General features: G+C 32.9%; 1 protein-coding gene across 1 annotated transcript; it reads right to left on the bottom strand.

The window, feature by feature from the left end:
* Positions 1-241: 241 nt before the first annotated feature.
* LOC138328327 (aminopeptidase N-like) lies at positions 242-23,883 on the bottom strand. The gene is made up of 21 exons (XM_069275088.1): positions 23,271-23,883; positions 15,573-16,083; positions 15,067-15,222; positions 14,510-14,627; positions 13,745-13,865; positions 11,949-12,103; positions 11,518-11,630; positions 11,058-11,193; positions 10,326-10,391; positions 10,108-10,173; positions 9,379-9,545; positions 8,879-8,976; positions 8,317-8,450; positions 8,142-8,197; positions 7,484-7,631; positions 7,157-7,230; positions 5,835-5,939; positions 4,521-4,685; positions 3,344-3,484; positions 2,665-2,746; positions 242-921 (listed from the first exon to the last, which is right to left on the bottom strand). The coding sequence occupies exons 1-21, from the start codon at positions 23,572-23,574 to the stop codon at positions 766-768; spliced, it is 3,072 nt and encodes a 1,023-aa protein (XP_069131189.1). The 5' UTR covers positions 23,575-23,883; the 3' UTR covers positions 242-765.
* Positions 23,884-24,563: the final 680 nt, after the last annotated feature.

Genomic DNA, 24,563 nt, shown 5'->3' with positions numbered 1-24,563 from the left:
ATTTCACTGAAACCTAAACAGAACAAAATAAAGAATGAATAAAATAAAATGATAGTTCTTGCCTAGTCACATTTCAATATCATCTGTGTGTACAGTAAGTATATATATATATATATATTAATTTTGTTCATATATTGTTCATGTACTGTCATTGATGGAAGATATCATCTTGTATGATGATATACAAATATCCCCGATGCAGTTTTGATGATTCGACACAGCATATAATTAAAGACAATACTTCTGAATTATGATACTCGATTTAATGGCAAGAAGTTGATTACACATTTTAATGACGAATAATCGAAAGAAGAAAATGTCTGACGTTTAGGTCTATATGAATCGTAATCAAAATATTTATGGTTTCTGATCAACCAGTTTAGAGATAAGCCCTTGGATATGCAATGCATTTATTCATATGGACAATTTTTTAAATGATGTGGACGCGAAAATGAGTTTTTGTGCAATATATGCAGACATATTTATTTGTAAGAATGGAATAATACTAAGTATACCGTTTGATGAATTAAGATATGTTTTTTTATAAATACGTTGTGTTTCCAGATGTATGTACAACTAAGCAGCACTTCGTTCCAGGAAACACAATCTATATACTTGATTTAAGGAAAACAACGTCTTTGGCAATCAATTGTGGTGCCACTGAAATAGAACTATTGATAGTAAAATGTTAATTCCATTTCGAAATAATCAGTTGGTCTCTAGATATCACCGAAATAAAGTGTTTTAACATATTTATCCGATAGTCTAGGCGGTATGTCCCACATTTGTCTTCAGCCATTCCTCAACGAATGGGTAGTTCTGTTCCTCCCACTCCATGTTGACCATGATCCTGTCGATCGCCCTGTCGAATCCACTCAGTTCAACCTCCTGGGGATGTATGTTGTTCTTCAAGTGCATTACCTAAACGCATTGTAAATGGGTAAAATATAGACATAATTCAAACCAAATTAAGGGCAAATGGAACATTGTAGATAAAAAGGATTGAAAGAAGGGAGAAAAGAAACACACAAAAAGAAAAAAATCCTTATTTAGATATTATAAAATGACATATTCAAAATGCGTAAATTGTTTGTTATTAGAATAGAACCACCAACCTAGCTCGTTCATGTGTAAATCGCTGGCAATATTAATGGCAAACATCATCTAAAACCGAATGGAACTAAAACAACATGATTCCTAAAGTATTGGTTTATAAAGAGCATTGATGGTGGTATAAGTTAATTCCTTCTTTGTTTCTACTCATTCATCTATAGTTATGACAGACAGGAAAGACACGAACTATGTCGACACGAAGGTCAAAATATTGACGTTGAAATGGTTTAGTATCAATTTGAATAATATTTTGAATTATTCATCATAACATTTTCCTGAAATAATACGAAATATAAGCGTAATTCTTTATCAGTAGATTATATTACAATTGACTTCCTCGATATTTATACGAAAAATAGTATAATAAAATTATATGAGGCATAGAATATCACAAATGTACCTGTCTAAATAAGAGATAAAATCACATTATAGGAAACGACTAACTAAATTATAAAATAAACTCCGAAATGGCCCCTGTGTATGGTTGAGCCCCAGATATAATTATGACCCAGTTGGCTGGGTAATCATGAATTTCAAAAGTAACAAGAGGCCTATGGGCCTTAACGGTCATCTAATTATTAGCATAATACAACATAGTCGTTTTAAGATTTTAGCCTATTTGACCCCTGTGACTTTGATTAAAGATCGAGTTTATTCATTTGAACAAATTTGGTATCCCTTCATCCAAGCATGTCACAGACCCAATATCGGGTCTTTAGGCCTCTTAGTTATTCACAAGAAGTCATTTAAAGATTTAAGCCATTTTGATCCCTGTAATCTTGAATGAAGGTCAAAGTCATTTATTTGAACAAACTAATGGTAGCCCTTCATCCCAGCATGCTGCAGGCCCAATATCAGTACCCTGTGCCTTATGGGTCTTAAGTAGAAGTCGTTTATTGATTTAAGCCCTTTTGATCCCTGTGACCTTGAATGAAGGTCAAGGTCATTCATTTGAACAAACTCGATAGCCCTTCATCCTAGCATGCTACAGGCCAAATATCAGTCTCCCTGACCTTTCGGTTATTGAGAAGAAGTCGTTTGAATGAAAAGTTTACGCACGGCAAATGGCGCACGACGTCAGATGACATAAAATGCTTCTGACAGATAACTATCCCTGGGTAGCAATGATATGAATATGGAAATCCAGATTGAAAATTAGGTTGATATTATCAATTTTGATAATGAAAAGGTAAAACATTGAAATTTCTGGATTGTATAGTGCAAATATCACTTCATTTCAAATTGACTACCCTGGCTATAGTTTCAGCTGAACAACCCCATCTTATTTTAAATATCTTGTGTTACAAGAGAACCTAGAATATAGAACACAATACCAAATACTTTACAATTACAAAACTTGGTCTATGACAAAACATTAGTTGGTTGGTCTCTATAAGCATGTACAAATATAGCTAGTAAATAAAGAAAATAAAATATCATAAACATTATGCAGCTAAATAATTAAAGTGCATCGTATTTCCAAAAAAATTATTGATGACGAAAAATTCAATTCTTGTCGTGACTTCTGGTGAAGTTGTACGAGACGCTTACCTGACTTAGCTCGAAGTCTGTATACATGCCTTGAGTGGCTACTCGGATGATGTCATTCAGGTGGTTTCCGTCAACCGCATTACTTTAGAAAACAAAGCGAAGTCACAATTTACTTGACGAAAAGGTTTAAAACTGCGATAAAGTTCAATAGTTTATATTGGCAGTCGTGTGTACTCCTAATCTCAACAGACTATATAAACTTTAACGAAAAGATAACTTAAACGACTGCAAATTGTTCAATTATGAGCAAGGTATTACAAGGTATTGCGAATAACATTTAGGACCTGTAATCTACAAGTGACTATATATAGGTGCATGTAAGTGCTTGTGAAATATGTTTAATGGGTTATTTACATCAATTTACTATACAAAACCAAAGGTTTCTAAACAATTGAACACCTACATGACAGAGAAAATATAATTCAACATTGTCGTAAAATTATAAAACAGATCTAGACAAATACACAAGGGCTTGACAAAACTACATGAGCTGAGGTTGTTTAAGATTGACGTTTTACAAATAGACATTGAACAATTTTGAAAAAAATAATCGACCACCTACTTTCCCCTATATAGGACTTTCAAAACATATGCAATGTATTCACAAATGAAAAATATTTTTTTTAGTAAGAAGCAGTTACCTCAGCAGAGGAATAACAAGAAAATCCTGAATACTTACTCCAGAGTCATCTGTCTCCAGTTCATCATTAGGAACTTCCAGCCCATATAGAACGCCACTGGATTACGTAACACAGATAATATTGCATTCCTAGTGTCTTGTTTTCGGATCTTATCCGACTGAAGCGAATATTCCAAATATCTGCAATTTTTTTATATAATAAAGGTGAACGGAAATTTTCTGACTTAAAGAAACAATCAATGCGGAGCCTGTTCAATCCTATTCTTGGGGTGACTTTAAATAATATGACCACTACAGAAGCTCTCGGCACAAATGAACAGATGTGTTAACGTTACTGCTGTCTATGTAAAAAACAAGCCTACTAAGCTCACTCGTTGGCTAAATTCTGTATAAAATTAAAATTATTATTTTGTATTATAATACAGCAAAAATCGTTAATGAATGATTCGTCATGACTAACATGGATACTATATATAAAACTTAAAGAAGCTCCACCGCTGACAAATAGTATTTTTTCACCATCAAAATCAGGAGCAGACGATTTTTTTCTTCAGTTACAAAAGTTACTTACTTTACCACCATTAAAAAGTTTGAGCTTCTAATTTTACTTTGAGTTAAAAATATGAAAAATAATTAATTGCATTCGGAAAAAATTCCTTTGCACTATATCCTATATGGAATGAATTAAGTAATGATTGCGCATGCACCAAAGGCGAAATAAATTATGTTATGTTATTTTTTTGTGTTAATTAGGCAAATACATGTATATACACTATTAAACACCAATTATTTTCAAAGATGAATATCATTTATGCTCTGTCGGCTGTGGAGCATCGTTTATGTTATGATAAATTGATCAACAATACTTTCTGTAAAATCAACACAACTAATAAAAACAATTAAGGATATAACGCTTTTCGTCGTATATTGGCAATATACAAATCCATTAAGGATCCTGTTGTGTTTCTCTACTTTTCCATTCGTCTTCTTTTGTAGTTTTTCCGTTATTGCATATTACATAACTATCTGCCCGCGCGGATAGGTATCGCTTTTGAAGCCAGTAGTTTTCCAGTGAAAAATTAACGGCATTATGTCATAAAGACATGGCGTAACCATCAATACATACAACTATCTACAAGAGTAGATAACTCCTTAAAATGCAAATGTAGAACAATACATTTATGATATATTTCCTAAATCTGAACGCTAGGAATACCTGTTGATGATCCATGGCCTAGAAGAGCATCCAAGAGCGGCCAAAGCTAGACCTGTCTCGGATACGGGGCCGTTTAGGTACCGACTGTACAGATAGTCCCACTCTGTCTCCCCTCCTTCCCGGACCGCCGTACACATCACTGTCCCCTTAATGTCTGGAGGGATGCTGTTGTTTAGAATGACTTTGGTTGTTAAAGTTATATGTGCCATATTTTTCATATTTATGAATCAATGAGAGCTTTTGATATGTTATTCACCACCAAAAGTTACCAACATTTTGAGAATATCAATACTTCTACAGTGTAGTGAATTGAATACATACAGTCAAATCCTGAAGCTAATTTTTTGTATACATTTTAAGAATTATTATTAATTTCAACGTTTTTTCTGCAGGTTTGTTTGATTCTGAACATGTATAAGTCGGAAAAAGTAGGAATTTTACGATGCATAAATTTTATGTACTAAGTAATGTTTATAAGGCCTTATACATGTCCATATCAATGATTTTCACAGCTTAATTAATCAAACCTTATGGTTTTCAAAAGATTACTGAAAAAATTAACCTGTCAAAATTTTCACCAAGTCACATATAACTTAAATGAAAACAGTAAGTTTGTATTATTTTGTTTTACGTCCTAGCATTTAGTATGGCATCCCCCACAACTCCACCATACATACAGTTGTGTCATATATGTTCGTACAATTGCTATTATATATTAGGGTAGTATCACGGATAGATATTGAGAATGATCTATAACTTATTGCAAAATTACAGATAGTACATGACAATGCATTTTATCAGTTCAATTTATGGAAATATGCCGTTCGGCAATAATCGTAACTTCTATGGCGACCAGTTTAAAATGGAGGTATGTTTAACAGTTTACACTAGTATCGACTTTCACAACTGCTATTATGGTAGAAATCACCATAAATATTCTTTGATATAACTTAATTTCAACTACATCTGCAAATACTAACAATATCGGAGTTGAATCTAGACATTTTTAGTGATAGTTACGTATAGTGTGACTTTAAACATGTTTTGACACATTTCAAACAAATAAAAAATAGGTAAGCACATTCACAATATTTGTTGCAGAAAGCAATATAAAAGTAGTTTGAGGAAATATTATTTTACGAGATGCATGCATTCAACACGAAGACCTCTTTAAATAACAGCAGTTGAAGAGTTGTAATAACAACTATAGCAAAAGTTCTATGTTTCCTGTTATCATTACACTTGTAGAAATATTATTTGGTTAATAACTACCACATAAGTTATGACATGAGGTCCATTGTTATTCATTCTTACAGTGTTCCATTAGTCCTCCAAGCATCAAACATTTCTAGAGATCGTTCTATACACTCCGGCACGTGGTGTTTACAGGCAAGGCTAAATATAAGTCTGCTTAGTGATCTGAAAGTAATATTGAGAAGTTCAAAAAAGCAATTGAGTCAATTGAATTTAAAACCTGCCTTTAAAGTCCTATTGTTATGTTTTCTTTTATATTCAATCGTGAAAAGCAACAAATTAGCTCGTTGAAGTGGCATATGAGGGTATTATCAATTTATTGATATTTCGCTCTTTTGTAGTTTTTGCGTACAAATACGTGTGTGTAGTCGTCAGAATTGAGTATTTAGTTATACTAAAGTAGTATTTCTTATTTTTGAAAGAAGAACCTGCTTTAATAGGATCAACCTTGTCAAACATTCACTAAATCTGAATATCTTCCTAAAATCTCAATGGTGTCGGTCAAATTTACCTGCTATTGATTCGGTTATCCACATCGACAAATTTTAGACAAACCCATTTACGTGGTCTATTTATGTATTTTTTTTAATATGCAATTTTGTCGAAACTGTGCATATTTGAACAAAACTAAATGAAGATATACTCATAAGGATTATAGATCTTTAGTTTGTAGAAATTTTATAAAAACGTAATATGATTTTAACACTCAAATGTATTGTTAGACAAAGGATAGAAAAAAAATATATTGGTCCTAGCAAAATATGTGAACTGGTGAAACAAGATAAGTGCCTGCGAATCTCAATGCAACAATGAATAAATGTTTTACAGAGCTAAATGTGTCATACAGAAAACACTGCAGTATCTGCTAGCAATGAATTCTGTCGTCTCTAAATTTGTTACAACAAATATGAACATTTGTGTTGTTTGCTATCACTACCTTAATTGCCTTGTCAAATCATTTTGTATGTCACTTTTGTATTGATCTGATATGAGTATGATGGGTATGTGTGTTTAAAGACATATACAGTGATATACATATATATCTATCTATCTACACATGCTGTTTATTTGATATCATGCATATATTTGCTACTGTATAGTGATACGACAATATACTATAGATCACGAATTTAGTTATATATATTCACCTAGATCCATAACGAAGTAGTAGTGGTTATTTTTGTTTTGTTTTTGTGATTTGCTGTGGTAAATATTTATTTCCAAAGGTTATTTAAAATCAGAAAAGGCACACGTATACATTGTGAATGCTTTCTCAAGTTTATAAAGTTAATATCCACATTTCGATATCATGATTGAGAATGTAATTGATATAAACTAAAACAATAATTGAAAACATGATACATTTGGCCTAATAAACTAACCTTTGTTGAACTGGACGGTCATCGTAGATCGGGACATTGAGTGAGCGACCTTCAATTTGTGTAACTACAAAACGCTTTGAAAGAAAAGATGAAATTAACAGTTTCCATATTTGATTCACTGTCTTTAAATAGTATCCATGGCAATATATTCAACTCTATGACTAAAATGTCATGAATTAAAATGAAAAATATATACAGATACTGTATATAAAGATCTTTAACAGGATTCAAAAGATTAATGAATGCAAGTGAATTAGTCACTTTTCAAAACTAGATTTTTTAATAGAACACTTATCACATTTGAAACTTTAGGTCTATAGTATTTACTTCAAAGTCTCCATAAGCGGCTCTTCCTGTTAACATCATATCGATGTAATCTAGTTCACGGTCTGCGTTATCCCAAGGCATGTACTCAGTCTCGTTACGGAGATAGATAAGCATATCCCAGGCAATCTCCATAGAGATTAGGCCTGCTCTGAAACAGCATACACACACTTGACATTAATTTTGATGGGTATAGGGGACAAAAGGGGCCTAAACCATACACAGTTCTCCTTTTACTTACAAGATCATTCAATGACGCGAATACTGAAGATATGATGTAAACGAAGCTCAATTACACTAAAAAATCCGTCCTAAAGGCATAAGAAAACACCATTCACATCTGGAATAAGATTTATTGTCCACTCACGAATAGAGTTAGCATCTGCATGATTACGGTACAAATATCCGGATCTAAGATGATTAAATGCAAAATTACATCATAATTTATGTATTATACAATGATGAATTGGATGATTAGTTGACCCTTTCAAAATTACAAAATTGAAATTCAACGAATGACTTGCTTGAAAGACTGCAGTCAGTACAATCAATAATGGTTATATGTTGTGGTGCCGTGGCCATATTTGTGTGCTACATCACTATTCTTGTCAGGCGTGTATTTTTCTGTCTAGCAAATACTTAGATAAATTATGCCACTTACTTTGCTAGAGCCCATGAGTCACTAATTAACACACCCCTGTTTATAACGTGAATTTTCTGAAATAGAAAACAAACAGAATCGTCAACAGCCTGACAGGTATTCTTCAATTCTCTACTGCCAGTTGTAGTACTGATATTGAACAAACATTAAGCTATTTTTACTAAAATATAATTACGGTATGGTCATTCATCAGTTGTCTAACAATGGCTTGCCAGTTTTCTGTGTCATAATTCACCCGATAGTATCCGTACTGTCGTATGTTACCGATAACCCAGCCCTGATCAGGAGTGACAGAGTCTATAGTTGTTTCTGTAAGATATAATATAACTGTTAGCGTGTTTCAACAATTATGCTGTGGAAAACAAGAGAGAGAGAAATGCATGTTATGCCATTGGCAGGCGTAGGGAGTTTAAAGATATAATAAAACAGTATAACACAATATTAAAAAAAATAATACTAATGAATTTACAATAATTACACATCAAATATATTTCATTTTGATAGGGTACTTGAGAGAAAGATAGATCTTTAAAGCACCTGCCAACGAAGTTATTACTTTTTCGTAATATTATTTACATTGTATTATCTTATGAACTAGGTTAGTAGTTTATCACTTATAGATAATATCAAGCTTTACGCGCCTATGCTATTATTATTTTTATTAGAATGTATTAAGTATCACATATGATCACTTACATCTTAAATATCATTGAAATACAAGAAACGTAAAGTCTTACCAGAAGAGTCCTTCCTGATCCAAGTGATATCACTTGTTGTTTGATTAAAGTCCAGCTTCTGCTGTGTAGTGTAAGTAAATGGGATCTCCCAGCTGTATCTTGAATATAAATCAAACGATCAATTGTTGCATGATCTGATCGTCAGCCAAATATACATGTACCAAATATTTGTATATAAAGATTGTTGAATTAAATGACTTTGTCATTTAGCCTTAAACTTTGCTATAATGTTAAAATGCCTTATCCTACTCAAAGTAAAATTTGTCAATTTCATTATGGAAAATCTTTCTTTTTTGTATCTTTTATATTTTTACCCAATATACAGTAATGACTTCTTTTTGATATTTTAATATTTATCAACTACAATAATGGTTCAACAGCGTTTTACATTGTGATATAAGGCAAACCATGGGCACATACACTTCTGAATCTGTTTTTTTACATACCCTTCTGAATCTGTTGTTTTTAAATACCCTTCTGAATCTGTTGTTTTTACATACCCTTCTGAATCTGTTGTGTTTGTAGCTCCGAGAAGGAAACGTTGTTGTGTTAGTTTTAACTGATTACCGTGTCTGGTTACGTTTACAACAGGGAAATTCTTTTGTTTGATCCACGTATCCATTACTGTTTTCACATCAAAACCAGTTCGCCCATCTAACTGTGCTTGCTGTTACGTTAATAAAATTAGAATTTATGAAGATGTTTCATGACAGTATAATGTTTAAGGATTCACACAGTTAGCAAACAAAATTTCTTTCATACCTCGATGAAGTTAAATATAGTGATATCAATGCTTAAATGTTGGAATGATGAAATTATCAATGTTCTCTGGAATTGGTTAAGTGAATGCATATTGTTATTCTGATAGTACATAATGTACTCACAAGTCATTAATGAATTTGTCGGGAACTGGGCCATAAGATAATTCACAATTCATGGATAATACAAAGTATGGAACATTTCACAGCGCATGTATAACGTCTTTATAACTTGTTAATATCTTAAAGCCGGCGACGTCATGATGACGTCAATGCTTTATATCAATAATCAAATTTTATCAACAAAAGTAGTAAATATTATATTTTCACATTAAATATTATTTCTAAGGAGTTGTCATTTCATTCTCACGTGTTTTGGATATTTGCTGATTGTCTTACAATTTCATACTTCTAATTAGACATCGTTAAAGAAGTTATCGAAGCACTTAATCATATAAGTAAATGTCTTACCTTCTGTAAAGCCACCCATAAATCGTCATGTGCGACGTTCCCAAACATCTGCTCCTTTAAGTAACCCTATGGAAATCAGAAATTCAATTTATAATTACGTAAAGAAAATGTGATATACACTTAATATGCCAGTCATTCATATATATCAGAGTTGCTTCCCTTCGTGTCACTGCATTAGTATAGAATATGATAGTTCTTGTACTCCTGATTCCCCTTACCTCCAAGCCACGACGGAATGTCTCCTCTCCTAAGAAAAACCACATCATTCTGATCACGGACGCACCCTAAAACATATGTAATGTTTGTTTAGATGTAGCTTGTGTACAGGCATATATTTCAGAATTCAACAGAATACAATATATATAAATTTTCAATTACATTATATTCTATGAGATGGATGGATTTTCCATTCATCTAGAATAAGCCATGTCACTCTGGCGTCACATCCCAATTTTCAATCGGAATAGTAATCCGGGGAGACAATTTGACATATATTTCGCTTAATAAAATCTGATAAAGTTGATGGAGCAGGACACACTATTTTCAGTACGCAAACATATGTTGACACATTGTTACATCGTTTAAAGTTTTAATGTGATTTTCTTTTTATCGCTTTAGATTTACCAATCAAAAACTGGAATATAACCACCAGCCGGCGTACACAGCTATCTCCTGTTGCATGGTGGTGTTGATTACCTCCGTATAGTTTGTGTGCAAAAATAACATGGTATCTCTAAAACAATGACGTTATTCTCGCAAATGTATGACGTCACAATTTATACCTACCCGTAAGAAGTGATAATTCTGTAATACGCAAATATGAAATTCATGTTTTTATTAGGTGTCAAACGAAATGAAACCAAACAAAATTCATGTACACATATTGCTTTAAAATATTCATATTTTTTCGGATTTTGTGGACAGAAAACCATCCTTAAGATACGACCTACTTTTGAGTAAGTAATGCTGTCAAATAAGTCCCCAATCTGTCTTGGTGTATAGGCCATACGGTAGATAGGTACAGTCGACTCGTAGCTGTCGACGTCCATCACTCTCTGGATAACGTCGGTCGTTATCAGATCCATCTGTCAAATGCAAAATTGAACCCAATATTGTATGAACTATGCTTATTAAAGAAAAAAAAGTTATACCTTTATTTAGAATGATATTATGCACTAGGAACTAAATAAAGCTTTTAGAACTATTGTTAGGTAATGATTTTTTTCTTCAGATTTTTCAATGCAATATAAAAGAGTCTAAAGCGTAGAAAGTGCCGATTGATAAAAAAACCCAATGATGTTGCTTTTTCTCAAAATGAAATAAAGAAACAACTTTTAATTACATTGGCTTTATTAAAACTAACCATTTCTGTCATATTGGTCTATTTACTTTGGATTAAGAATACTTTCCATTTTCCACTCCGGGAGCACCATTTCTACCCCGAGATATGATAGAAAGGTTGCGAATCCTTCATTAAGCCAAATATCGTCCCACCATACTGGCGACACTATATTACCAAACCACTGAAATGAAAACAAATCTCTGATAAGAAAATGTTTGCATACTTTATGTATCGTACCGATTATAAGCATATTTGCAGTTCCATGCATGTTATGCCGAATGTGGTGAACTTTTATATGCCACTATTTTCATGGTGTATTGACGCATGTTTTCAGAACCGTAGTGAGTATGATGTCAGAAAATTAGCAAAGTATTGTTTAAATCAACATCAGCAATATTGACTTGGAATTTGTGTCTTATTATATAAATAATGCGTTAAGAAAACACGAAAGAAATGTTGACTCCTAAGAAAACATCTCTAATGAAAAAATCATGCTCACCATATGAGCAAGCTCGTGAGCGATGATTTCGGCAATGAAAATAAGGTATGATGTTGTCGTCATGCCCGGCTCATACAGTAGGTAAGCTTCTCGGTACGTCACCAAGCCCCAGTTCTCCATAGCTCCGTAGTAGAAATCCGGTAGTGCTATGTTATCTTTGTAAATAATGTTATAATGTGTAAGAATTGGTAAGGAAAGGGGATATGTTTGTACAGTGTCTTCCTTCGATGTGCTTTTAAGCATATTTAGAGGCTACAAATTACAATGTAATAATGTGGAAACTTAAGTAGGTAAAATATATTTCAAATTCCGTACATATGCAATTTAAATATATTTGTGTTAATAAATAATAAAATTGTGTCATGTTTTATGTCAGTTTCATTGGTTTTATAATTAAGTTATACATGTATTTCGCCTTTTTAAAGATCCACTACCTTTCCGAGACAAAAAGTTTTTTTAAACAATAATAACATAAAATAATTTTTATCAATGGTCTAGATTTTCTGCGTAATATATTATAACAGTGAAGATTTGTTTCACTGTCTTGCCGTCTGGCGTAGTTATAGTCAAGTAAAGAGCGGTGATTAGAAAAAAAGCGGGAAACAAAAAACGACCCGCGTTGTGGAAATTTGTATTTATTGATTTTGATTAAATTGTTCAGAATGTGAGGATTAGTTTAGTATTAAAAGGAATATAACTTTAGAATTTACCGTTGAAAACAGAAGCCCAGCGTTATGCAACTTATTACATCTCCTCAAACTTACCATTTCTCGCAATTACAAATATTACCGACAATTTAGCAATGTTTTTAATGTTTAGTGTCGGTAAAATGTTTGCCTATCATTCGTGGACAGGAGAAGCATGCGCGCTAGCTGGTACGTGCACATACATCTGTCGGAAAGAGGTAACTAAGTAAAAACAAACACACGTGTCTGCTATAAAATGATATTGTATAGTGTGTGCAAAGGATAATAACAGCGCATATATATATCGATGTATACGTATGTGTTAGCAAGGGTGCTTCATTAAAAAAAAATGTGTACAAAGTATCGATTGTGAATGATCAGCATTGTTTTCTCTTTTCAGCAAACTGCGCGATTGTCACCACATAATACACACAGTGGGGTCCTTAATGGATAATTTATTGAAGTACGGGTTTGTCATTTAAACTGCAGAAGTTTCATTATCGGCCTGACATATACCGGTTAAGTAGAATCTCCAATTTGAAAATATTTTAAGCTAGTTAATTTTAAACGGTTTATTTGTTTTAATAAAATCGCAAATTACCACTATTGGTAAGAACAACATTTTCCACGCGTACATGCACGAAGTACTTGTACAGGATTCCGAGCCTAAAGAATTTAAATAACTCTTTAAAAGAAGCAAAATTATCAGAAGCAAATGATATCCCGCCATGTTGTTTTAGTTTCTGTGGTTTTTTTTTAAATTTTGGGTGAGACCTGAAAAATTAGTTTTGATTTTACTTTTAAATTTTGTAATTGAGCGGAAAGTAAAATTTTATGAAACATGATAACGCTTGGCTTCTTTTTTTCAACGGTGAAATCTAAAGTTATAGTCCCATTAAGGGTAAGCTTATAATTTTTACGACTCTACACAATCACCAATCTCATTTCACATTCCCATTTTAAATACAAAAAAAGGTAGTGGTCCTTTAAAAACCAAATTTTCTAAAAAGAAAAAAAAAAAAACCCAAAACGTTAGGAATGAAGTTATCTTGGGAAATAATAAAATGATAACGGTGAAATAAAATTGGAATTATTATCGAAAGCTCCTACCCAGCTTTGGTAGAGTATAAGATATGTTGAAGTAGTTCTCGAAAGCGTCGAGCATTTTAATCCCCTCTTCTAAGGCAAACGTAGTCTGGTTGATATATTCTGGTCGTGAGAACACACTGAACTAGGAAAATAATACTAAATCATAATACAATTCGTGTAAAAAATATATTTCCAGCGTAGAAAAGTAGTTATGTACATTAGTCTATATGGGCAACTTCTATATAATTGACGAAAACTCATGATATTTCTTTTCTTTATGAAAAAATTCTCTGCGATATGAAGTCAGACTATTTCAATGTTTCTGATCTTTTTCATTGTTTCGTTTTACCATCTAATTTTCATTTTACATCTAAATTTGACCAATCTCAATTGCTACTTATAATTTTTTTGTATTTGATACTGTTAACTTAGTATATACATGTACATATATTGGGAAAAGTACCTATAATGTATCTATACATTGCAAGCAGAAAATAAATTGAAATGAAGTTAATGTAGAACAAAACTTGAACTCTTCAAGCTTATTACTTACGGAAATAATACTGTTCTAGATTGACTTTGTTTTGGCTATGATTTACCTATCAACAGCACCGATCAATCATGAAAGTGATCGATTTTTGTATCGGTTAATGTTTAGTATACATGGTCTTTTTGAAAATAACGACATCAATGAATTCATGTTAATGTTGCATGAAACCTTAACTCATAACTGTTGCATTTAAATACTACAGTGTCAGTTGAAAATTTATAGAAGATTGACAATACCTCCACATTGTTTGAAGTTTTATTTGTGACATTCAGAAAGTCACAAAACGCGAAGGCAACCAAATAGGTGGGCATTATTACAGTTGTATCATACACGTCGGCAATGTACCCGTCGGTGCTAAAATAAAAATCATAGTTCATACTGCATAGCTGAAACTTGCACATATATGAATTTAGTGCGTACATATTCAATTTTTTAACCTTTTGATGTTCACAATACACATATATATTATTTTCTATAGTGGGTATGAGTCTACCACTTTAAAATAATACATATTTGTATTGGGTACATCAAACGGTTAAGAAATCTTAACAAGTTTACGCCTTTGTGTTAATTCTCTAAGTAAGATGTTATTATGACGAGCTTAAACTGATCATATATAATGATTTGGTGTTTTGGTGCTAGAACGCAAATGATGATGTTTTGTCAAAAAGCGATATCTTAACTTTATAGAACATACATTGTAATTCGAAAAATATATGCATACTACGCAGAATGCAGTGTCTAGTAAATATCTTTATTGGAGACATACAAACAAAGTTTTAATCTTGCTTACAGGTTATCCGATCTGAGTAGAGGCATGTTTGATAAAGTGAAGATTTGAGGCTCTCTTTCCAGTGTGATGGCGAACTTCGCTTTTAACGCTGGCTCGTCGAAACACGGGAAGGTAAACCTAGCGTAGGTATGTTGTAACTGCGTCACGGCAAGGTATCTGGTAGAAATAAAAGGTGAAATTAATAAATATTAACCAAATTTTAACTCAATTTTGTTTTATTAGAAGCTTGCCCTTACGAATGTATAATATTGTATGTTTGCTATATTTTATCGTTTTAACAAATAATTGTTAATAACGCAAATATAAAAAAGAACCCATTGTATTTATCTGGTATATTGAAATATAATTTTATATTTGTGAAAAACGGTATTTTACCACATGTAATTGCCATTCTTGTATTTAGTAGTTAAGTCCAAATATTTTGAAATATATTCTGAATTTTGTATTAATTGTTTTGAAATGTGTCTAACATTATTGGAAGAAACCCTGAGCTATCCAATACTTACTTGGTGGCGTTGGCTTCTTCGCTATAGTAAGAGCTAAGATACAATCCAATAAGATTGTCAGTTAAATTAGCAGTGAAATGCAGAGTCAATGAATACTGTTCTCCAATTGTCAGATACGTGTCAAGCATAATGATGAGAAATTGCCGTGCATCATCTCTGGCCGTACCAATGACTCCTGGATCAGCTCTACCACCGGTGTTGTTAACCAACCTTACTGAAGGAGTCTGAGTGATTACTTGACTACCACTGTGGACGGTGATATTTTTTGTTGCTTTGATACAGTTCATAAATATATCAACCCTACCGCTAAATGTGAACGTCTCTGGCTTGTCGTTATAGAGTTCTGGTCTTATTGTGATGTCATAGTGATATGGTTTCATATTGTCAGGCAAACGGATGTCATCAGTTATAATAGGCGGCTCTGTAGGTTTTGTGACCTCCGTGGTATCCGTTGGTGCAGCGCTAGTTGTGCTATGTGTTGACGTTACTGTCGAATCCGGACAGAGACCACCTGGTGACATAAACATTTACTTGAATCAAATTGCGTACTTGATTTTTATCAATATTTATTGTGTTTTAGGATGGTTTATTATTCTAAGCATAAAGTAGAGATCCCGAAGAAAAAACACAGATCTTCGGGCAGTATCGGTAAACCGAATGCTATTACCAGTACTGTCTTCATCAAATGAAATAATTCGGGACAATCTATAAATTGGTTAGTGCCACAGTGCTGATACGCTCGTCACAAACGGAAGAAATAGCAGTAAACAAATAATAAAGAAGGCCAATCACAGAACACGGTGTACTGGTTTAGACATTTTTACAAAATCTAAAATAAATTGTAATTTTCATCACATATTTCAAGCTTTGTATGTGTAAGAGTGTGTGTGTGGGTGTGTGTGTATGTGTGTACATTCTGGACTAAATGGGGTAACATCCTCTTCTGTTAATATACATGATAATATTCCTCTTCTAAAATCCGCACACTTTCATTGGGCCCGGGATGTGCTTTTTCTATTTTAGAAGAACTTAAGCATAATTTCGTAACATTTTCGAGTGAGCATTTGTCTATATAAGGCTGGAATCTAAAATCAAGTGCAGTGTGTTTCTGTGAGATAACACTGTAATATCGATGACAATTTCACGCAATCATACGACCTTAGCTGTATAAATAATACAAAAACTTGTAAGGGTCATCATCCACATTGATTAAGCTATTAAAATATGAAATTGAAAAAAAAAATTGTAAGTGTTATCCACATATGACCATAATTGTAGATGGAATAATTTAATATTCTTGCTGTATACATTTTTACATGCCATGTTTCAAAATACTCTATAATTGTATATAAAAACATAAAATGTGGTCTATCTGTTCATAACATTAGCATAGTAACATATAGAAATAAAGAATACATTGATAGAGTGGTACATGTAAAGTTATACACTACTGTATACGATCAAGACTGAAAATTGGTGGGACCATGCTTGTATTTCGAGTTATTCAATTATTCGAGTTAAGTGTAATTGGATATATTGTGACAGACGTAGTCACGATGAACACAGTAAGTTAATTTAATGGTGTATTGGACTAAATAATTATGCGGACTAAAATAACTAGGTTCACTTGCACATATACACTTATCTTAGATTACCGATATTTACAATGTATATTTATGATTTTCACTGAGATGTGAATGACTTTTAATTGCACGCACACTGTTAGAGAATATATATATATATAAATTGGAAAAATACGAAATATTCAACCTGAGACTTATAGGGTATTATATTTTTGTTTTCAACTGAGATATTTATGTGACTGTATTTTAAATATACGCAAACTGTTCGGGAAAATAAATATTGAAAAAAATACCAAACATATTTTAATTGAGACTTATAAGTCTTAAATATTGATGTGAATGAACATTAACTGCACTCACGAAAAAGAAAAAAAAAGAAACTTGTAAAATAAAATATTTACCTCCAGCATTACACAACCTGCCAGGGGGAATATTTGTATGGCTGTCAAGTACATTAACAAGTTAAAACTAAACATTCTTGTATCACCATAAAACGCGTGAATAAGTATCAGAATCATCAAATTTACAACATATATAATAAAAACATAAAACGAATATACCTGTCATACATCATGGCAACGCTGTCGTAATATGTTTCTATGTATATTGTTTAAAGGGACAATTCAGTCTAAGTGAACATTAAAATTTGTACATATATCGGAAAAACCCAGTTTTAATGGAAATTAGATCAGTCGGTTTTACTGTGATATGCCAGAAAAACCCATGTTGGGGAAATGCGTGTGAAATTTCAAACTCGCTCGCTGTCCGCCATTACATATTGTGGTCGAACATCTTGTATGCCGAACCCTGTCCCTTGCTCGTAGAGAAATGCAACTTTTGTCTAGAACTGCACAAATCGCTCTGACAGTAGTGCTTTTACCTTATTATGTGAATTATCCTCAAAATCATTTTATCACTTCCTCAGTGGTTATGTAGTTCATTAGTTTAACGTGCGTGACTTTGGCTCGGGTATGGGTACATCGTACATATTGTACCTGCTTAATCGTATTGATCAACGATTTGTAATTACAACGGTATCAATTAAAATACTATACATTGACGTGGAATTTGTCAATATTTAATGGTATATGTTTCATAAGAAATGTAGAACAATACATTTATGCCATAGTTTGCTTCTTGGTTATGTAAAAGAATTAACCTGCGTAAACTGTCTTTTTAACATGATATATCCGGGATCGTGTATTTCATTTCGTGGTTTAGAGCTTTGATATAATTTCTTGGATATGAATACTCGTTGTTAGCCGACGGAGCAATAGTTACAATACCACGTAAACAAAATTTGTTGTTTAATATATTTGCTGTTTCACAGTAAACCCGAAAATTTCTACAAAACCAATGTTTCGGGTTATACATGATGTTTACTATCACATATATTTTGATTTACTGTTTGACTTCGGAAGCATCTGAGTTCTGTGAACGTGTTATTCAGTGAAAAAAGTATGATGAATGCCTGGAACTGATATTTTCAAACTTTTGAATTATATAGATATTAATTATACTGGGCAATAAAATAGCACAAATAGAAAATGGTTTCTAACATATAGCTATTGCACTAAATAATGTGCTCTTGTTACCACCAATATATTAATATTTAAATCATGGTTGATATATTATGGGCTCGAAACGGATATAGAATATCAGATTTCAGTACGATATATGCTACGATTCGTAAAAATTATTATTAAATATCTGTCATGCGTATCTGTTATACATGAAAATAGCATTGATATGAAACCGTGAGGCCAGGTCATATTGCTACCACAGCAAATGAAAATATAACCTCTCTACAAAGTTATACCCTTACCAGTAACAAAGTGTGGTTTATTTAAATTTTGTGTCCTGACATGAAGTGTTTAAGGACCATTTTTGTTCATTTTGAGTGCTTATCCATATGGATTTGCCTCCTGTTACGAGAACACTACTGTCTAATAATCATGTTCAGGTTGGTTCAGTAAGCTAACACTATGATATCGATAGCAGCACCACGCCATCATAGCTTCAAATACGCAAGCATTTGATGTTAAGGGGCATACTAATACGGCGTACGCTGTGGATTGAACATTGGACAAGATAGTTGACTTTATTGATAAAATCACTGCATATTGTGGAAATATAGAAATGTCGAATAGTATTATATATTTCAAGGTTAAACATAACAAAAATAAAACAAAATAATAAAAGTCGGCAATAGCACTTGAAAGTTACTAATTACCAAATACGTATGGTCAAGTGCCGAAAATCCGTCAAGGACCTGTTTTCGTCATGTTTTCAATTTTGCTTATATCTTATGAACTATCGCGTGATTTCATAAAGAGTGTTGTCTGCCAAAGCAGATTTGATCAAGGAAGATTTGTCTTGTTTAAAAAAGATTGTGTGCTAAAACCAAGTGATTTTATAAAAACGATGTAGCAATATACCCCAAAACGCAATTATTTTCTTAAGTCCATTTTAAATGAAACTTTAAAACCCTACCGTCAGCGTTTGACTGTCCATGTGCACTGATCAGCAGTATGTCAACAAAGTACCGGAAGATCATGTGATTTATAGCCCAGATTTTGGGCTATTACAAATTATTTTGGCGATTCAACTTACCCGAAATTTTGGGTGCGTTACTGTTGAAAAAATAACGTTATTCTATGTAAACAGAGGTGTTTTCCATGACAAAGAGGTTTAAAGACTTAAAACCGATGCAACAAAAATAAATTTTTCAGCTTAAACACGATCTCACAAACGCCCCCCCCCCGCCCTCCTCTTGACGAAAATAGGTCCCTATTGTGTCGGCCATCACCCAGCGACCGGCAGGTAGAAATTTTCCGTATCGCGATAGATAAATAACGAATTGATAGACATTTTGTTGTACAAGTAAGACAAAATATTATATATATGTGCTGATAAAATTGGTACATTTTATTTCTTTTTGGTTTGTCGATATACGGAAAATTTGAATACCCTGACGAATATTGGTCCTTCAAGGGTATGTGTTTGAATTAGCTGTATATAAAATGTACTTATCCTAGCCTACATATATCACTATATTTAAGTCGGATTACGTGATAAATACAATCAATAAAGGTGTACACTGATCATGAGATGTTGATTTAAAACGGATTTCTTAATTTATTATCGCATTATGGGGAAAATCTATAAAAATGAACATTGAAATAAAAGATAAAAAATATTTTAAAATGAATGAACATTAAACATGCTTAGAGCATACGATGTTTGTGGAAAGATATAACACATGTTAAAACTCGTTTTGCTAAAAATCATTATATGAATCCGAATAATCCGATTTACAACTGGTATAATAAATAAAAAAAATATACATATATATAAAACGTAGCTCTCAAATATCATAGCAACGCCGTCCTACTGTATGATCAATGTGTCCACGTACATTTTTGTATTGTAATTTAATATTAAAGATAATGAAAAAAGTATGTAATACATAAAAGCATGTATTCTTATCTATTATTTCAAGCCACACAATATTATTGTGAGGCCACACAATCTTATGTGAGGCCACACAATATTATTGTGAGGCCACACAATATCATTGTGAGGGAACACAATGATTACTGTGAGGGAACACAATATCATTGTGAGGGAACCTCACAATTATATTGTGTTCCCTCACAATAATTATTGTGTGGCCTCACAATAAGATTGTGTTCCCTCACAATAATATTGTGTTCCCTCACAATAAGATTGTGTTCCCTCACAATAAGATTGTGTGGCCTCACAATAACATTGTGTGGCCTCACAATAAGATTGTGTTCCCTCACAATGATTATTGTGTGGCCTCACAATAAGATTGTGAGGTAACACAATAGTATTGTGTGGCCTCACAATGTTATTGTGAGGGAACACAATAAATATATTTTTTGGTGTGGCGCCAGACGGCTTCTATAATACATATTTATTATTTATTATTTTAAAACGCCTGTCTCCATGAGAGTTCTGGGAACTTGTTATTCAGTGAAAAATGTGGTAAACTAAAATTTTATCCTTTCCTTTTTATATTATTTTGATACTTGATATCAATGATAATCCTATTCGGGCACTTAAAAAACACTAATGCTAAAAGGTCAGGAATTTAAAAATCTTGAACTGTTTACGACGTCCATGTTGTCATAATTAACTTTAATGATTATTAAACTCATGTTTCATACAATGTTATGAACCGAAAAGCGATTTTAGAATCTAACTTGTAGATTCGAATTCATGCCAAAAACTTCCAGACTTGAATACAACATATGACAAGGTATTATTCAAATCCTGTTGAACAGTACGGGACGGATGTATTTACAATGTATATGATCGTATATGGTCAATATTTAAGGACCTGGCACGGCACTTAAATATCATATTTATCCAGCAAACCACACTTTCAAGTACGACATTATATAGTCGATAAGCTGGTTCCCACGGCCATATACGGTTGTATAAATCTAATAAAATAATACCGCCGGGCCATTGGCCTTAACAGGCTATTTCTTCGTCTTAGTCTATGTCCAGACTGATAAGACAGAAACGTATAGTGATTAAAGGTATGGTTAATTATTGTATCAATAATATGACTAAATATTGAAATAAAGTATTGCTGATATATGTATGTAAGATATAGAGTATTGAGTATAAGAGCATTTTCGCTAAAGTTTTATTCATCGAAACATTCATTTTTTCCGGGTGTGTGGTCATCTGGGCCGTGATGAATTACACTGCAGTAACCTTTTTTAAAAGGGCTAAAATTGACAATCGTTATGCTCTGGTCATATAATTATAAAAGTCTACCTAACCGTCGACCTTACAACCCCATTTCTCTCATTCTGGCTGAGATACATGTATCATCATTTATCTGATACACCGGTGTTTGAATTTTTGTCATTCTAACAACATATTTATATAAAATTTCAACTATTTAAAAGCACGTGAATGCGTCATGATCACTTGCTTTTCGTTATGCTAAACATAATACGATGACAATGTAAGCGATAAAGTATAACAAAGTATAACTGGATGTGTAATAATGTCCTAATATAAGAACAAATGTAAGTCTATATTACAATTTGTGTGTAAGCATTAGTCATTTATGGAGACATAGGAAGTAAACATTTTTCCTTTTTTCATATCACACTTCAGATTAATTTCTGTTATCTTTATAAGACAGTATATTACTAGAGGTTTACATACAGGATTATTCATGTTGCCTTTATATATATATATATATCTTATATTATTTTCGTGTAAATAACAAACTATGCATTAGTGTTATTATATCATTAAACTATTTTCCCTGGTTTAGTTTACGTCAGTGTAGTTTCTAATTAAATAATCGATTGTGTAATTTACTTATATCAGGGGGTCGAACGTGTCTTCGTATGGAGGTATGGCGATGGAAGCTCCCCTTCGAGTATCAACATGTACAGTGCTCAGAGCTTTTGATGGCCTATTTGCTTCGCATACAAAATAACACCTTCATACCAAGACACATGCGACACCCTATTACATGATATTCATTATTATAGCTACATGTGCAATAACTGGATTAAAATTCTGATATGCTATGTGTTCTTCAGTAAACTGTTGAAAACCATACGGTTTGATGAGTTAAGCTGTCAAATTTATTCAAGTAGACAGACAAACATGTATGATGCCTTATATACAGCAGCATTGTAGCACTGTGAAATTCCTGTTTGTATTACGTGTGTATGTTTAGATAGAAACATAGCAGCAGAAATTACTTTTCAATTACTAATACGGTAACACTATAGAAGTGTGAAATGAAATTGTAGACCACACCTTGGCTTCAAGATCTGACCATATACATGTACCTATTTTACTGTACTGAAGATGCAATTGTAATAATTTTTTTTGCATTAATGCCAAAAATCTTTTTTTTTCAGCACTTTATTACGTATCTGTAAAATTAAAACACATGCATTTTAAGTATTGAAATTCTCAAAATGTACGGAAGTTTTGGTAGTGATTAACATATTAATAGCGCCCTTCCTGATTAATGAGTACATTTTAAGAAAATACCGCACAATATAGCACTAAAAATTTAGACAAATAACAATGCTTGTAAACCTACATATTTCCTGGTTTCCCTCGAGTGCCAGTGCCTTGCAGGCACTTGGTATATACCCCGGTGCGTTGGTCGTTTGTGGGCTCGGCTCACATAGACAGGAACATGTCACATTCTTGTTGTTTCCTGCAAAGTTGACAATGATGCCCACCCCAACTGCAATAGCCAGTGAAAGCAGAGTAAGAATAAAGCCTGCGGCTATGGAAATGTGACACACTGATCCGTCCGTTCGAGGTGGGGGACGTTTGCCTTCGCCTGGATAATCATCCATGTTAGAAAAGTCAAATCGTTCTGTTGAAGATGTAAACATTGCAAACTACAAACAAAGATACCCGTCACCAATGCGTCGACTGAACACTGTCTACTAGTACCCGCGTTTATATTTCCCGACACTTTTATGTCTCCACAGTTCAAGAATAAAAAGCCATAAAATTAACTGTTTTATTAGTACCTTACGTTTAAATATATACCCTTCACCGATTGGAAACCCTCGCTATATATTCATGATCACGTTGTGCAAAAGCACTGTATAATTGAGTTCCTAATATCTGTATCCCCGCCGCGATATACGTGTAAATGTGTGCCAGATTAATGAAGTATCTCTATAGGTAGTTTGTGATACTGTAAATCACGTGCTTAGATTTTTGGACGTATTATAAACCGCATTTTGCAGATGTAAAACGCTAAAAGGCTACTCTCCGTAAGAAAAACAAATGGCTATTGTAGTTAATGCGCGAACATGCATATCGGAAACATGCATTCGGATGTGGCTAACTTTGAATACCACAAAAATGCATGTAATCGGATTTACAAACTTGAACAAAGCCGACGGAGGTGTCTTGCTTGTTTAAAAGTAATATGATGTTGTATGTAATATATATAATAATTGCATTATTTTATATTATTATAATATGCATATGGACTTAGTTACCATGGCAACCAACATTTTGACAATTGAAAACATGCATGCACATCTACTCATGACTGCAAAGTTTTGTTAGCAGTTGTCCGAAGTGATCTAGTTACCATGATAACCAAATTCACAAATTGAAAGTGAAATTAGTCTAGTTGCTCAGGAGGAGTAGTCCGGATACATTTTGAAACCTGTGTAAAGTAACGCGGTTACCATGGTAACAGATACTTTGACAAACGAAACCTAAGTGCACATTCACATTTACACATGCATGGTCTCAAACATCGGAGGAGGTGGTAGGCGGTATAAAAAGGGAAGTGCAATCTTATTCCACGATCGGTCAGTCTGTTATCTGTATCGAAAACATTCAAACAAGAGTCAGTTAA

This window comes from Argopecten irradians, chromosome 1 (assembly GCF_041381155.1).
Source record: "Argopecten irradians isolate NY chromosome 1, Ai_NY, whole genome shotgun sequence".
NCBI lineage: Eukaryota > Metazoa > Mollusca > Bivalvia > Pectinida > Pectinidae > Argopecten > Argopecten irradians.
Note: the sequence above shows the minus strand (reverse complement) of the source record. Positions and strands in the feature narration are given on the sequence as shown.